General features: G+C 37.2%; 1 protein-coding gene across 1 annotated transcript in view; it reads left to right on the top strand.

The window, feature by feature from the left end:
• The first annotated feature begins 337 nt into the window (after window positions 1-337).
• The window catches only part of LOC124709574 (protein NPAT), an 85,249-nt gene continuing 67,672 nt past the window's right edge, over window positions 338-17,914 (top strand). Inside the window, exons 1-3 of the mRNA XM_047240850.1 lie at window positions 338-573; window positions 659-826; window positions 14,381-14,523. Of these exons, the coding sequence (XP_047096806.1) occupies window positions 531-573; window positions 659-826; window positions 14,381-14,523 (354 nt within the window). The 5' untranslated portion in view covers window positions 338-530. The remainder of the gene's footprint in view (window positions 574-658; window positions 827-14,380; window positions 14,524-17,914) is intronic.

Here is a 17,914-nt window from a genome sequence, read left to right as displayed (position 1 = left end):
TTATTTCAGCTTAAAAAAATTGACATGTTCCACATCCACGAGGATCTCCTTAGCACGGATCTATTTAACGAAAACTAATCTAATCTAATCTTATCTAATCTAAGACTTCGGCTGATAATGGGACTGTACAGCTTTACTGTCAGAGAACATTTTAACGTTGGCAACCCTGAGATGTTTACAAGTTTCAAGTTTGAGCGTCGTCTAGAAACGCTGTATTTACAATTCTGGCGCCGCTTTCGTTTCCAATATCTTTGGTGTAGTATGATCTGTGTGTGGAATGTTTTGGTGCTTGTGACACTAAAGGAAATTGAGAACATTGCAGATTATATAAATTTAGGATAATTAACTATGTTATTGACAATGGTGACGTAAGAAGGAATTTGCTTTTGTGATGTTAGTTCTAATGTGTGAAAAGTGTGTGGAATTTTACAGTTCAACAGCCTTAGCTGTTAATTTATGTAGTTTATAGACTTGGGATGTGTGTGCATCGTAAGTTCCATTTATCACGAAGTAAAACGAATGTTTGAAGAATGGAGACATTGTTGCCATCGGAAGTTGCAAGGCTTGTTTTAGGTGAATATTGTTTTATCTCTGAGTGCTACGGGTAATTGTTTATTATTTGTTGCTTGTGTTATGTAGGTGGGGAATTATTTTGCAGGTTATCTGCAAGACAATTGTGAGGATGCCGCAAGAATTTTTTTAGAGCAGTCATCTCACCTTGCTGAATGTTTGGAACTTGCGAAGCAAGGAAGAAAATACACTACCAAAGTAATGGGGAACAGCCTCATTGACTTGCTGCAGGAATACTGTGCAGTTCATTGCTTAGGTAAGTTTTGGCCGTAGTGTTCGTTATGGCGTTTCACGAATTGTAACCAGACTTCAACCCTTGCATCTTTTCATCCACGATTGATGTGGCAGTTCTTACCTTATCCATGTATTTTCAGTGGATCCTTCGGCGGGGATAATGCCAGAGCTTTCCTTCGATTGTTCGTATATTTTGTTAGTGTTCGTGTGAATTATCCTGTTTATAAAAGTTGGTGCCTAGGGTAGGGAAGTGAGGATAGATTTTGATTAGGCAGTAGTATCCGTTTGTCATTGAAACCGATTATTTTCGTTTGCTTTATTGCGAAATATTGTAGTCTCTTACTTTATTAACATTTCTGTGCAATAGATCCGTCAAGTAATCGATTCAAACACATACGAAGGGGCATCAGTTTGCAAATTTGAGTTTTTGGATGTAGTTACAAATATAGGCGGCATTTAAGTATTTTGTATGGAGCTTTTTTTCCTTATATAGTGGTAAACGGTGGACTATGATATCAAAATATTAACGGCATTTCATAGAGCAGTAGACGTATGGAATTTTGATCAATAAAATGATGAGGAATTCGGTTTGGGCAGAAAGAATGATGTACCTTTGTGAAATAGCAATTTTCATTATTATAATGGCTTTAATAGATGGGAACACTAAGCTGTGGATCAGCAGATTCCAGCTGTGTTATTAAAGGTGTGTTGTCGTGATGCGGTGTCTGTTAAATATGACAAGTTGACAATGAAATATTTCTAAGGGCTAGAATTTTGTGCAGTAATACATATTTCAAACTTGTTTAAACCTCATTTAATTGTCTTTTAAATCACGAATATACAACATATGTTGTGAAGTAATTTCAGATTTACTGAGATTGCTCGAAATTTAACTTTCTCAGCAGATTTATGGTAGGTTACATTCAGAGGAACTTTTAAACCAAGCTAGGTGTGAAAATTTTTTTTATACATTATGTAGTTACCAAGTGAATAGTGGTGTAACTAAATACTAAAGGAGTCTTCCAATAAAGGCATCTGTTTTAATTAATCAAAAATGAACAGATAAACATACTACATGGAGGTTGTGCATTATTCATGTAAATAAAAACAGAGCTGTCTCTTAATTGACTGTTTGAATAAACTTCAAGTTGAAATAACAGGGATAATTTTAGTGACACTTGTTGCATGACCACATTTTATTACAGAGGTATGTCCATTCGGGATTTATCTGTCTCTACAGTGGGCAGGTTGTCACATCAACCTAAAACACAAATAGAAATGACTTAATCTCTATCTTGATGCTCATTAGTAAAAAGTTGACTACTTCAGGCTGGTCCCAACCTAACCTGTGCAACAGATCTGTCTGTTACCAGAACGAAATACAGGGGGCAGTCTCCAATATGTAACTTTAGGTGAGGAACATGTGTTTGCACCTTGTATGTTGATATTGTGTGTTAAAGACGTAGTAAATAAGATGAGTGTTAGACATCTGTAGATAAAGCAGTTATTTGTAATGGGATACTATCTGAATATATATGCATGCACATTCCTGTAGATCTTGTGATTTAACAACTTGTGGAGTATCAATTTGAATGATCACAAAGGCTGAGTCCTAGGGAAACTAGGCGGCAGACTTAGATTCATTGTGCTGGATCCGTACCAAGTAAAACAAACGGAGGTTATTGAACACATACAGAGTAGGGATGCATTCAATAGCCCCAGGTTTATTTGTTTCACAACCATGCTGTCATCCTGAAACGGGCATATATTGCAAGAAAGAAGCCAACTATTCTGCAAAAGCCTTCTTGTAAAGTTTCACCAACCAGTAGTAGGTGAAGAATCTAGGAATATCTCTGTCCTCTATGTATTACTCCCGAGGGGCCACAGATACAATATTATGTACATAGAAATATTTAAGCAGTCATTCTGTTTATGTTCCATGCATGAATGGAAGAAGGAAAAAGTGTAACATGTGGTACAAAGGGAAGTGCCCATTTCCATGTACATCACAGTACGAGAGTATGAATTGATATATTGTTTATGTGACTGTCAGTTAGAGAAACAGGAGCAAACTACCTGTATGAATAAGAAGAGCTCACATGGTAAGCCACTGCTAGGGAAAGAAGGAAAAGCTGAAGAAATGTGGAACAAATTTATAGAAGGGCTGTACAAGGGAAATGTACCTGAAGGGCATATTATAAAAAGGGCAGAGGAAATAGATAAGATGAGAGTTATGATATTACAAACAGAATTTGATAGAGCACTGAAAGAATTCAATTGAAACAATAGACCTGGAGTAAACAGAATTTCCTAAGAAGTATTATGATCTTTGAGAGAACAAATCATGAAAAAGTTTTCCATCTGAAATGCTGGGTATAAGCGACTGGGAAACTACATTGAGACTTTAAGAAGAATGTAATCATCCCCGTACCAGTGAAATTAGACATTGACAGGTGTGAATATTACTGAACTATCAGTTCAATAAGTCACAGTTGCAAAATACTAACACTAATTATTTTCAGAAGAATTGAGAAACTGCTAGAAACCCACTGCGGGGAAAATGAGATGCAGTACTGGAGAAGTGGAGGAAGATGCGAGGCGGTATTGATTGACCTTATGATATACCATAGAAGATACATTAAAGGAAGGTAAATTTATAACATTTGTAGATTTAGAGAAAGCTTTGGCGATGTTGATAGGAGCACATTAATTGAAACTCTGAAGGGATAAATTACAGGGAGCAGAAAGTTATCTTCTACTTTTACAGAAACCAAACTTCAGTTACAGGAGTTGAAGGACATAAAAGAGGTGGATAGTTGACAAGAGAGTGAGACATGATTGTAGCTTCTCTCTGATATTATTTGATCAGAGATAGCAAATAATGTGAAAGGTGAATTGAATGGAATGAAATGAGGTTATAAGATGAATATTGACACAACTAAAACAAGGATAATATAGCCAAATTAAATAGGGTTTTGCTGAAGGAATAAAACTACAAAATGAGATATTGCAAATAGTGGCTGGATTTAGCAGTTTAAGCAGCAAAATGACAATGGACAATGTAGAGAGGATGTAAGATGCAAACTGGCCTATAACAAGAAAAGCAATTCTGAAAAAGAGGCTTTGTTAACATCAAATATAAATGTAATTGTTAGGAATTCTTTTCTGGTGGTATTTGTATGGAGTGTAGCCTTGCATGGAGTTGAAATGTGGACGATAAGCAGTTCAGACAAGAGGAGGGTAGAAACTGTTAAGATGTGGTGCTACAGAAGGATGTTTAAGACTTCATGGGTAGACCAAGTAACTAGTAAGGAGGCACTGAATTGAATTGGGGAAACAATAAACTTATGGCACAACTTGACTTAGAGAAGAGGTTTATTGGTAGGAAACATCGTGAAGCATCAAGGAATCACCTGTTTGGTAATGGAGGGTAAAAATTGCACAGGATAGAAGACTAGTGTGGAGGGCTGCAGGTGGATGTATGTTGTTGTTGATATTCGAAGATGAATACACTTGCATGGGGTAAACTAGTGTGGATAGCTGCATCAAACGATAGTTCAGACTAGAGTTTGAGTTTAACATGAAATCTGTGCCAACTATCAATAAAAAGTCCACTCATTTTTGAAAATGTTCTTGAAAGATAAAGATTATTGTGCTAAAGATAGAGGGGAAAGAAATATCACCCCCCCCCCCCCTTTATTTATTTATTTATTTTTTTTTTTTTAGAAAGGAATTGGTTTGATCTTTGTTTATTTCTGTGATATTGTAATATATATTGCCAACCTAGGTGAATTTAGGTAGAGTTTGTGGTTTTATTTATTTTTGAACAAACCTTTGTGTCATTGACTTAAGATCATAGAACATGTCATAACATTACAGAACCTTATAGATCACAAAATCAGTAAAACTTTTCACCCTTGAATTCTTGAATGAAAATTTCAATGCAAACAGCAGTAATAATAATTGTTATTATTATCACTGCTATGAAATAATGGTGTCTCATTACTCCTGGTAACATGCAGGATCCTGTCCATATTTGTCTTAGAATGGCTAGAACAGCCAATCAAGTGTAAACTTGAGAATATCATAGTTGATTCCAAATCTAATGTTTTGAGAGTAGAACAAATATTGAACCTGACAATGTTATAAAGATATTTTGTACTGAGAGGATGAGAAAAAGCAGATGTTAAAAAGGTGAACAAATATTGAACCTGGCAATGTTATTAAGATATTATGTACTGAGAGGATGATGGATAAACAGATGTTAAAAAATGAAACTTCCTGGCAGATTAAAACTGTGTGCCCGACCGAGACTCGAACTCGGGACCTTTACCTTTCGCGGGCAAGTGCTCTACCATCTGAGCTACCGAAGCACGACTCACGCCCGGTACTCACAGCTTTACTTCTGCCAGTATCTCGTCTCCTACCTTCCAGACTTTACAGAAGCTCTCCTACGAACCTTGCAGGACTAGCACTTCTGAAAGAAAGGATATAGCGGAGACATGGCTTAGCCACAGCCTGGGGGATGTCTCATTCTGGAGATGTTAAAAAGATCATAGACTGTGCTGTGTTACTTAACATACTGGAGGAAATGGGAGTTGATGAAAAACTACTACGGATTATAAGAACATTCTTGAACATCATCAGATCCCGAATAAAATTTCAGGGCTAGTTCTCTAAACCGTATGAAATCAGAACAGGAGCTCTACAGGAAGGTGGATTCTCACACTCATGTCCAACTACTTGTTGGAAGGAATAATAAAGAATGGTTCGGGACACTAAAACATCAGAAACTTTGTGAATTGGGATTAGTAAGAATAATTGTGGGGAAATCCACTGTTTGATTTTTGCAGATGTTATGGCTGTAATGATGGGAGTTTTTTTAATGGTATCTTCTAAATTAATGACTGAAAGAAGTACTGGAACAAACTGTCATATAGATGACTTTTGAAAAAACGAAAGTAATGTTAAACATTAAGAATAATACTGCCCAGTTAAACACCAGATACGGAACTATAAAATGTGTGAATAACTTTAAATGCCTGGGTAAATAGATTGCAGCCTGTGGATGTGACAAAGCCTTAAAACAAAGAGCCAGGAAAATGGAAATAATGAAACAGTGTAAATGCCATTCAATCACAACAGCTCTCTTGTGCAGCTATGTGTTTTATCCTGTCTGAGAGACACTTGTTTGCATAATTAAAATAAAAAGAGGTCATACTCATTATACTGAGTCCATGAAAAATGGAAACAAGAAATATTTTTCAAAGTAGGAAAAAAATTATTCATTAAGTATGTAAAGGCCAACGTTAATTTTAGGGCAACATACAAGGAGTGAATGTATCTAATTGGATGGAATTCATGTTCAACATCTTTGACTCAGAACCGAATACATTAATATTCTGGTACATGAGCATCAAAAAAGTTCTAGAAGATGTGAATATATAATCAGAAGAGAGATAAATCAAAATCTTTTCAGAACAGCTGTGCTGATTGTTTGGGACTTTCTTGAGATGAGAAACAGGCAAGTGCACAATGGTCTCATGACTGGTGTGCTGTACAGGGTGAATTGATTTGGCTTAATTAAAAAAATACCATAAATGAGAACTGTCATAGTAACAGCAAATTTGTCCTTATAGGGTCAGCTGTCAAAATCAATAAAATGATAAACATTCATTAAGAGTGTCCTACATTTTACATGCCTTAATTGTTGGGAGAAAGGGAAGCATTTTGCCATGGTCTCTCAGTGAAGGCTATTCATTCAGTCTGAATGATTTGGGGGTACCTGTTGTGTTGTCTTCATCATCATCATCATTCATCCCCATTATGGTCAGAGGAAGGCAATGGCAAACCACCTCCACTAGGACTTGCCTAGTACGGCGGGTCTCTCGCATCATTCCCCTATGCTCTGTCACGGAGTATGGGACTTCATCATAATGGCAAGATAGGGTATACAAAACTGAACATTTTTGGAAGGTGACTATCAACAGATGTCAAGTAATGTATTAAAGGCATGCATGACCGTCAGCTGCTCTTATTTTAAACCTAGATATCGACCGATTTCAGTCACAGACCATCTTCACAGATTAGGGTTAAAACAGTTTTAGCCACTTCATCACATCTGTCATTACTTCAATAATAGCCATGTCTCATGTGTAGAGCATCTTCTCTTCAGTACTGCTCTGTTTGCACCTGTCATTAGTATGTTTGCTTCTAAAAGTCCTGTGTTCTAAACTGGAATTCATGACGTGTTCTACATATGAGACGTGACTATTATTTCGGTAATCATACATGATGTGGCTTGAACTGTTTTAACCCTAATACGTGAAGATGGTGTGTGACTGAAACCGGTCAATATTTGGGTTTAAAATAATAACAGTTGATGGTCAAACATGCATTTTATGCACAAAACTTAATATGCATCTATATCTATACTGTGCAAGCCTCTTTATAGTATATGGCAGAGGGTACTTCTGGTACCATCATCATTTCCACCTTTATCGCGCCACTCGTGAATGGGGCTTGCACAGGATGATTATCAACAATGAGCTCTGATTTGTTCACTGTGGTCATTTTGTGAGCTGTAGTTGAGAGGAAGTAATATGCCAAGAGTTCTGTTACATGCAATGTGGGGCAGAACTTTGCATCACAGGCTGACATGCTGCAGGTCGCCAGTTCTCTATTATTTTTAGAAGCTTCTTGAAATTTTGTATGTTTGTAATGTTTTCATATTGGGGAATGTTTGATGTTTGTTTACATAATAGCACTCTGTGTCTAGGAGGCAGCTATTTTCTGTCTGTTTGTTGGTGTCAACAATAAACATGCCTTCTGTAAGCTGATGTCAGTAATAAACGTGCTGTCAGTGCTAAATATTGTACTTCATTGATGACTCTGCTTTCAAATTTCACTTGATTGTGCTTATGATTTGTCATTGTTTAGTGGAGAAGCTGCGTAGTTCAAACATCTATTCAGTATGTCTTGAATTAGGCAATGTAAAAGCCGTTGCCTACATGAACAGGAGCTGGAAAACAAGCAGTACATCATTCCTAATGTCCTTATGTTCAGGAGAGCATCCATCATTGTTTTACGGGGACACCAGTCAGGCCCCGACAAAATAGCTGAAAGAATAACTGTGTTACCAAGTACAGCATATGGGATGACATAATGTGTTTGGAGACTAACTACCTGTGCTCGGGGCATTTGTACTACTCCCCATGATAGGTTAATAGAGCACTCCCCAAAAAAACAGCTACTTGGGTAGCAGAGTACTTGTGGAGTGAACATGAGGGTTTTATTGGCTAGGCGGTAGTTTGAGGTACTCTGATGAACACTTGCCATTTGATACACAGCAAGGGAAGTCAGACAACATTCAGAGTAAAGATACTTTGACTGTCAGAATTTTATTTGTGAACTGTCGAAGTATTTGTAACAAAGTTAGCGGATTTACTGCCATCCAGGAAAGTTCTCACGCTCACATTATTCTCGGGACCAAGAGCTGGCTGAAACCCGAAGTGAAAAGCTCTGAGATATTTAGTCAGTCATGGAATGTATATCGGAGGAGGGGAAGTGTTCATTGTAGTTGACAAAAATGTTGCCTCTGTTGAGGTCAAAGTTGAGTGTGACAGTGAAGTTACCTGGTCGTGTATTACAGGTCTAGGTGAAACGAAGTTAAGTGTTGTATGTTTTTACTGCCCACCCAATTCTGTTGTAACAGTTCTAGAGTCATTTAAAGAATGTCTATGGTCAGTAATGCGTACATACCCAGATCATGCATTGCTAGTTGGAGGCGACTTTAACCTACCGAATATAGACTGGGATGTCTATGGATTCATTGCAGGAGGTACAGGCAGATAGTCATGCAAAGTACTTTTGAACACATTTTCTGAAAACTGCCTTGAGCAGCTAGCTCGGCAGCCCACATGCAGTGGAAATATCTTAGACTTGTAGCTACAAGTATATCAGACCGTATTGACATCATCAGTATAGAAATGCGGTCATGATTTCATTATAGGAACTATGCTTACAAAAATTAATAAATCATTTAAGAAGGCTAGGAGAGTATTTCTGCTAGAAAGAGCAGATAAGCAGTTGTTAGTGTCTCACTTAGACAGTGAATTGTGTCAGTAAGATTGATGTAGAGGAATTATGGGGAAAGTTTAAGTAGATTGTAAATTGTGGTCTGGAGAATTATTTGCCTAGTAAGTTGACTAAGGATGGAAAAGACTCACCATGGTTTAATAATGAGATTTGGAAACTGCCGAGGAAGCAGTGGCTGTTGCACTCTCGGTTCAAAAGAGAATGCGCAAATGACAACAAACAAAGGTTAGTAGAGATTCGTGTGTCTGTGAAAAGATCTATGTGGGAAGCATACAACTGCTACCATTGTCACACTGTAACAAAAGATCTGGCACAGAACCTGAGAACATTTTGATCCTGTGCAAAATTGCTAAGTGGTCTAAGGCTTCCATCCAGTCACTTGTTGACCAGTCTCATGTGGCAGTTGAAAATAGTGAAACGAAAGCTGATGTTTTAAATTTCACAATCAAGAAATCATTCACCTGGGAGAATTGTACAAACATACTGTCGTTTGACCATCAGACAGACTTCCATATGGCTGACATCCCTGGTGTAGAGAAACAGCTGAAGGAGATGAAAACAAATAAGTCAGCAGTTCAGGATGTAATCCCAGTTTGGTTTTTCAAAGAATACACTATTGGCCCGTTACTTAACTCACATTTATCATGAATACCTTGCCCAGTCCAAAGTCCCAAGTTACCGGAAAAAAGCGCAGATGACTCCCAAGAAAGGACTTGCAAATTACAGACCAATATCCCTAACATTGGTTAGCTGCAGAATCCTTGAACATATTTTCAGTTCGAATATAATAAATTTCTTGACACCGGGACGTGTACGTCCATGAATCAGCATGGTTTTAGAAAGCATCACTCATGCAAAAGCCACCTTGCTCTTTTCTCACATGATATACTGTCAACTATGGATGAAGGAAACAGGCAGATTCCATATTTCATTGTTTCCGGAGAGTGGTTGACGTGGTGCCCCATTGAAGTCTGTTAAAGAACGTACAAGCATACAGAATAGGTTCACAGATGTGAGAGTGACTTGAAGACTTCTTAAGTAATAGAACTCGAAGTGTTGTCCGCGATGATGAGTGTTCATCAGAGACAAACATATTGCCAGGAGTGCCACAGGGAAGTGTGATAGGACAGCTATTATTCTCTATACAGATAAATGATTTGGCCATCAGGGTGGGCAGCAATCTGCACTTGTTTATTAATGATGCTGTGGTGTACTGTAAGGTATTTCTAGTTGGTATGGTGAATGGCAGCTTGCTCTAAATGCTGAAAAATTTAAGTTAAAGTGAATGAATAGGAAAAACAAACCTGTAATGTTCGGATACAGCATTAGTAGTGTCCTGCTTGACACAGTCACATCATTTAAATTTATGGATGTAAGTTGCAAAGTGATATGAAATGGAACGAGCATGTGAGGATTGTGGTAGGAAAGGTGACTGATCGACTTTGATTTATGGGGAAATTTATAGGAAAGTGTGATTCATCTGTAAAGGAGATCACATATAGGACACTAGTGCGACCTATTCTGAGTACTGCTTTAGTGTTTGGGGTCCGTACCAGATCGGATTAAAGGAAGACATTGAAGCAATTCAGAGGCAGGCTGCTAGCTTTGTTATTGGTAGGTTAATACAATGCGCAAGCATTAAGGAGACGCTTAGGAAATTCAAATAGAAATCCCTGGAGGGAAGGCAGCATTCTTTTCAAGGAACATTATTGAGAAAATTTAAAGAATGGGCTTTTGAAGCTGACTGCAGAACGATTCTGTTACCTGCAACCTACATTGTGCTAAAGGACCACAAAGGTAAGATACAAGAAATTAGGGTTCTTATGGAGGCATATAGACAGTCATTTTTCCTTGTTCTATTTGTGAGTGGAACAGAAAAGGAAATGACAAGTAGTGGTACAGACTACTCTCTGTCATACACCATAAGGTGAATGTAGAGTATCGATGTAGATGTTGTATGTACTTTCCAAAACTCGGAGAACTCCCCATTTGCTCTATTACACAATTTAAAATTTGTGCAAAGTTTTAAAAAGAAAGAGGCCCATTGTAAATAATTGCAAAATTATTAAATCATAGTTGTAGAGATTTTATACCTACTGAATTAATAGAAAAGGTGCAGTAATACCCATTTTTAATTGATTCTAATAATCACAGACATGGGAAACTGAATGTTAAAGAAAATGTATAAAGGTGTGCACCATCGATATACATGGGAAAGTATTGGTTACAAGAATGTCTTGTACACTTAGTGCTGTGCAGCTTGTGGGAATAGTAAATATGTCATATTAATAATTATTTGCTTGACATAAGCTGCTTGTTGGTAGCAGTTTACTTTACCAGACTAGTTTTGGCGTTGCCCATCATCTATGGTAGCTTATACATAATGTTTTCTAGTGTATGCCAGTGACAGTATTTCATGATATTGTCATTGGTGTACGCTAAAATGATGGACAACGTCTGTAATTAGCATGGTAATACAAACTGCTACCAAAAAACAGGCTATGCCAAACAATTAATTATTAAAATGGCATATTAGGTTACATTGATCAAACTCTGCAAATGGGCCAGAAGGAACTGGGGAAACAAAACAAAAAATGTTGTTTTCAGTGATCGCATTCAAATTATGCCAGAATGTGACTGGGGAGTACAGTGCTTGAATTTTGCAGCCGAAAACCAGTTGGAGTAAAACAATCTTTTTTTCTATGAACACACAATTTTCAGTCTTCAAAATCTGCCAAGAATTTTGACTTTCCAACGTCTTGAGAGTGGCTCGGTCCTAGATATCTGAACTTGACCCTGCTTGACCAGTGGGACATCAGTAGCAATGATGGTGAGAACCTTCGAATTGCTGACAAATGGAATGCACAAGTTCTGTTGTTCTGAAGCAGAGCTCTGAATAATTAATGTGCTTTGTTGAATGTTTCTGAATTCTTTCTCAACCCAACTAACAACACCACTGGCTGATAACATTTAAAAGACACATCAAATAAAAACATTCAGTTAACCAATGATTTGAAAACACAGGCAGAAATGCATTTAGTGATCGTTATTAAATAAAAACACCAAGAAAACAAAATTATTGACTTCAGTGAAAATTAAATGACAAGGCAAACAATGCAGCATCTGTCGATCTAGTACAGTTGGTAATTCTTCCCACATAACCAGTGTATGCCACTTGACACTAACACAACCACTTAGTGGCATTGATAAACACACAGGTATTAGCAAATACTAAGTACTAAAGGTTAACATGAACTAGTGGCTGCTCAGTATCCTCCACCCAAGCTAACTGTTAACCTAGAGTGCTCATTTGATTTTATTAGCTTTAATGACGACACCATAACTAAGGCAGCAGCCATTTATCATACTGTGTCACTTAACAATATCAGGCAATAACCCAGTTACGCAAAGAGGCACTAGCTGTGAGTTAATCTAGTTTTTCAGTTTACACTAGAGACTTAGCTCCTTTACAAGTGGTCAAGCATTAGCCCAATCAACACTGACATTAGAACACACACAATGGAGGTGGCCTTCCTAGTAATCTGTGCCCCAACTCTGATTTATCACTGGTAGAATTAGAAAACTTTATACTGTAGGATTGCTGTTGACAGCCCAGGATGCTCACTGAGCAAAGCGAGCAACCTTCATAGTGAACACACATTGTTCCTTGCAACCAGTTGTTAACCAGCACAAGCCTGATACTGATAACAGAAACCAACAACTGAAATTAGATACGCATACATCAAAACCAATTTGAGAAACACAGCCAATGAAATTAAGAAAATTTCATGAAACATGGCCAGCAATATCAATGAAAATTCATTAATACAGCCAGACAAACTCAAAGCTTGTGCTGACACACCTTCGCAATTCTCAAAACGTGTCATCAGACAATCCAAATGTATATACCCATCCAAGTGATGAGCAAGACAATAGTGTTGCTGCTAGTTGTAATTATCACAACCACATTCAACTATAGTTGCTTTAGATTCCACACTGTTCAAAAGCAAGGCCTCCCAGATGATGTGCAAAATTCATTTCTCCATCACTAAGTGAAACATGCAATCCCTGATGCAGAAATCCAGCACTGGGTTTCAATCAGATTGCACAGATTCTAAGAACTGAAAGGATAATTAACCGTGCAAAGTGCAAGATAGATAAACTATCGATAGCTGATCCTCAACACAGTTTGCTCACAAAATGTAACTGCTCCAAATCACAAATCATAAGTCATTGCGGAAACCTCGCAAACTGAGCCGGAATCTACTTTCCAAGAAGTGATACTATAATCAACCAGGAACACAGCCACCTGGTCAAGAGCAGAGAAACCTGCTGCAGGCCACCTGCAATTACAATACAATCCCTTGTGTTGGCATGGTAAACTAGAGCACAGAGTATTATCAGGCCCCTACAAGAAACATAGAAGTGAAATAAGTCAACTCAAATAATATACACGTCAATACATGCATCTAACTAGCAATTGCTACAGAAATCTAAAACTGTTGGTTCACGAATGTCTTGACTTTCAAGAGTTTTCGTACATTATCTTGACTTAAAGAGAGTTTTCCTATTTTTTTCTCCAGTCTTTAACAGTTGTTATGCCAACCCCTAACTTGAGTGCAATATTTTGAAGAGACTCATTTGTATCTAGCCTTTCAGGCACTTTCAGTTTCTCTGCTAAAGACAGCATCACATGCTTATGTTTAGTTGATGCCATAATTTAGTTTTGCATACTTAAATGCAGTATGTAAGAAGAACATTGTCACTAATTTATAAAACAAATAACACTATTAATTGAGTTAGAAACAAATTGATTTAACTACTGCACCTATCAACAGTCAACTGCCTACTGATCTAGACACCAAACGATGAGTGACTAGTCAGACTTGACTATAGTGGTGGCTCACGTATGTAAGGGCCCCTCCACACACCACCATGGAGAAGTGCTTCTCTGCCGCACCTGAGCCTTCGCATGGCGCAACACTGTGCACTGCCACTGACGATGGGTACAGTTGTTTTGTGGTGACCTGTTGCTTGGCTTGTCAGCAGCACTACGGAGTGGTGTCATGTGAAAGCCAGTAAAACAGTCACCGGAAATGAGATGATCGGACTGAGTGGGGAGTTGATTTAATGAGGTTTTACTGTACCTCATGAAACTAGTCGGCCAGACAACTGGCAGATGCGTTTCAACAATAATGGAATGTCTGTCACTGGTTGTAGATATTGAAAAATAATGAAACATCAGTTGGTATTATACTGTGTAAAATGGATTGTGAATGTGGCACAAGTAAGTTGAAAACTGGTGTCCTGAGTATTTGAAGCCATGTGGACTGATTTCTTGACACAGATGATGATGTTGACTCTTTAACTGTAACAAAACGAGAACCTAGCACTAACTGCTTGCTCGTTTCATATGTAGCTATAAAGTGATTAAGCAATAGTTTTTACAACCCACGTTAAATTTTTTTCTGTATTTCAGTATCTGAGCGCTCACAGAAACTGCCCGAGAATGCAGCAGAACAGTTGAAACAGAGTGCTAGTTTGGTGCAAAAACTGAAATTTTTGATAGATGCGTCAAAGTCGGGCCAGACGTTTCTGCTTAGTATTACAGTTCCTTCGCAGGTTGGTATATTACAGTGATCAATCTTTTTATTGTTTTAGTACTTTCTTCTCACTACTCTTTAACACAGCTATGCTGTCACCTGCAATCAAACACATTAGTACCAATTTGGTTGCTTGCTTCTTAGAACATAGAAGGAAGTTATCTACCAAAACAAGCTAAGTGAGATTTTAATTTCATAGTTGTATATTCCATTTAACTTATAGTGAAATAGATGGATGTTTTGAAACAATTAATGTTTCTTTTTCAATTTGTATTTTAATAGAGAAATTTATCATAAATACAGTTTGAGGAAAATAAAGAATCCAGGTAAAATGTACTTGCTGAATTGTCTATAACTATACCAGGCATATTTCTGGAACTAGGTAAGAAATGGATGTTCTGCTTCCACTGAATCTCATTTCGCATTTAACTTATACAGTGGTTCCAACACTGGTGGAAAATTTGGTTAATGGTGCCTCTCGAGCAAACTGAAATTATAAGACAGTATTTCTGTTCATTACTTGCACTCATGAGGTGAAATTTCAGTACAGCCATTAATACACATAAGAATTATGTACTTCATCCTAGCTTTTGGAACTAGGACAATCTATCCTTTTCTTCTCCCACAGGAAGGAACTGTTAGTTCCAAAATTCAGGATAGTGTATATACTTGTATGTGTCTTTTATCAGAAGTACTGAAATTTGCCTCCTGAGAGTAATTAGCTGGTATACCGATTTGCAATTTTATAGTGATCTAATTGTCGTTATTACTGTTACTATCCCACCATTTAGAAATACAGTATAAAGAACACCTACAATAATTTTACAAGGTCACTGCTTTGTAATAATTTTAAGCTTTTGAATAAGCAAGATATAACTGTTGGGGTGCCGTGATATGACTAGTTCCGATATCATCATGATGATGATGAGATGATGATCATTATTATTATCTTCAATAGCCAGTGGCCAGCATAATTGCCCAGTACTGGGTAATCATGATGAGGTACCGAGCGAGGTGGCGCAGTGGTTAGCACACTGGACTCGCATTCGGGAGGACGACGGTTCAATCCCGTCTCAGGCCATACTGATTTAGGTTTTCCGTGATTTCCCTAAATCGTTTCAGGCAAATGCCGGGATGGTTCCTTTGAAAGGGCACGGCCGATTTCCTTCCCAATCCTTCCCTAACCCGAGCTTGCGCTCCGTCTCTAATGACCTCGTTGTCGATGGGACGTTAAACACTAACCACCACCACCATGATGAGGTGCTGCCAACTTCCGTGATGTATAATTAAACTTTAGAAGTAGTTACTTCTGAATACATTATGGGAAAGGCAGTGATCAATGTCTTACAAATATTTACTATTAAAAACAGTCTTGATCACGATTTATTTATGAAGGTGACCGATTTCGACCACTACTGTGGTCATCTTCAGACCATTGAGTAGGAACCTCTTTCTGTCGGAGAATCACTACTCATAGTGATTCTCCAACAGAAAGAGGTTCCTACTCTATGGTCTGAAGATGACCACAGTAGTGGTTGAAACCGGTCACCTTCATAAATAAATCGTGATCAAGACTGTTTTTAATAGTAAATATTTAGAAGTAGTTATTTTTGTACTTTTATTATTGGCATCTTAGCTTCCATATAATGTGACATTGTTTCATATTGGCATGAAATTTTATAATCCTAAAGTTGCTGTGTGGCATTTATGCTGAATCCAACCTTGGTCGTCCCTTGGGTCACTTTCCATCAGCCTTTGTCATATTGCCCAGTTATTTGAAATATGATCCAATCTAATGACACCAGTTGTCCATCTAAAAGCTTTTTTTCTATGATTCATAGTTAATGCTATGGCTTCTTTATGGCAGGTAGTACCATTGGTTACGCTGTGAAATGTTCTTGTGATAGTGTAAAGGTTTAAGCTGTAGAGAGAGTGCTGAAGTGTCATAGATGGCATGTACTAGAAGTACAATTTTATGTTGGGGCATAACCAATGGGCTCATATGTGAACAATGTATGAATATGCTTAAATAAATCAAAACCAGAAACACACATTAGATGGTGGTGATTTTTACAGTTTTAGTACATACATTTTATATTACAAAGAGTAGTATACTTGAAATTGTTGTAGTACTATATTGCCAATGTTGTAGTACTATATTGCCAATGTAGTGATTCAATCATCATTGTCATCAGTTGCATGACAGCCCTATGTGAGCTTTGGCCTTCTGTAGAAATTTATTCCTGTCGTTCCTGTTTAATGCTGAACTACTCCAATTCTGAATTCCAGTTTTCCTTGTGTCTCCTCTTTACACCTTCCACCATAGCTTTCGTCCTCCAGCTCTCCTGGTTCCTTCAACACTGTGTTGATTGTCTTCCTTTTACTCTGTTATTAGCTCTGATATATGCCCTGCCCATTCTGGCTATTTAATCTTAATGTAACCGACAATGTCTGATATTCAATAGATTATATAATTCATAGTTGAAGCTTCTCCTTCAGACAACTTATTCTTTCAATGGTCCAAGAATTTGTCTCAAGATCTTTCTTTCAAATATGTCAATTTGCCTTCCATCGAATTTCATTAACGTTCAGATTTCCTCACCGTATGTTAGCACTGACATCAAAAAAACTATACATTATGTCTGTAGTTTTCTTGATCAGCAGCTTACAAGGAGAGATCCCAAGGGTTGAGATTGACGTTTTGAAACCACCTATACTGTGATGTAGATTACGGTCCCAATTATCTTGCCTTGCAGCCATTCACTGTGGTGGACCCTCATTTGCAAGTAATCAATGAAAGAATTTCATAATTTTTGTGATATTCTAGAGTGTTGAAATTGGTGGTCATAAATTTAGTGGTGGTATAGCATAATGGCTAGTATATGAGACTAACATGTAGGAGGTTGAAATTTCAGATCTTATAAAGTGATTCAGATTTTTATTATTTTTAAATAGTTGTCAAAATGACTCTAATTTTAAAAAAATCCTAATCATTTGTCATGTCATTTTGACCGACGTATTAACTTTTTCATTTACTATTATTTTTCTCTTCTATTCATTTTGTTTTCATATATAATCATTGTGCATGTGATTTTCATAATTTTTATTAATCTATCACAGTATTTAAACATTTGAAAATGCCAATCTACATGTTAAAAAACAAAAGTCGATGTAATCTATTTATATTGGCGGTGGAGTGATGTCAGAAATGTATTTTTTGTTATGTACAAGATGTAGATGTACTTTTTTGGATGATAGTTGTCAGACAAACATTTGAAACAAAAATTCTTTTTGCACTATGGACAAAACACAGCTGAGAATTTAAAAGAAAAAAAGGATTATAAATAAATGTGAAAAATGAGGAATAGAAATAGTGAATTGTAACAACATGGATGAAAATGTAAGATTAT

The sequence above is a fragment of the Schistocerca piceifrons genome, chromosome 1, assembly GCF_021461385.2.
Source record: "Schistocerca piceifrons isolate TAMUIC-IGC-003096 chromosome 1, iqSchPice1.1, whole genome shotgun sequence".
In the NCBI taxonomy this organism is placed as follows: Eukaryota; Metazoa; Arthropoda; class Insecta; order Orthoptera; family Acrididae; genus Schistocerca; species Schistocerca piceifrons.
This window is presented reverse-complemented; position numbering and strand designations above follow the sequence as displayed.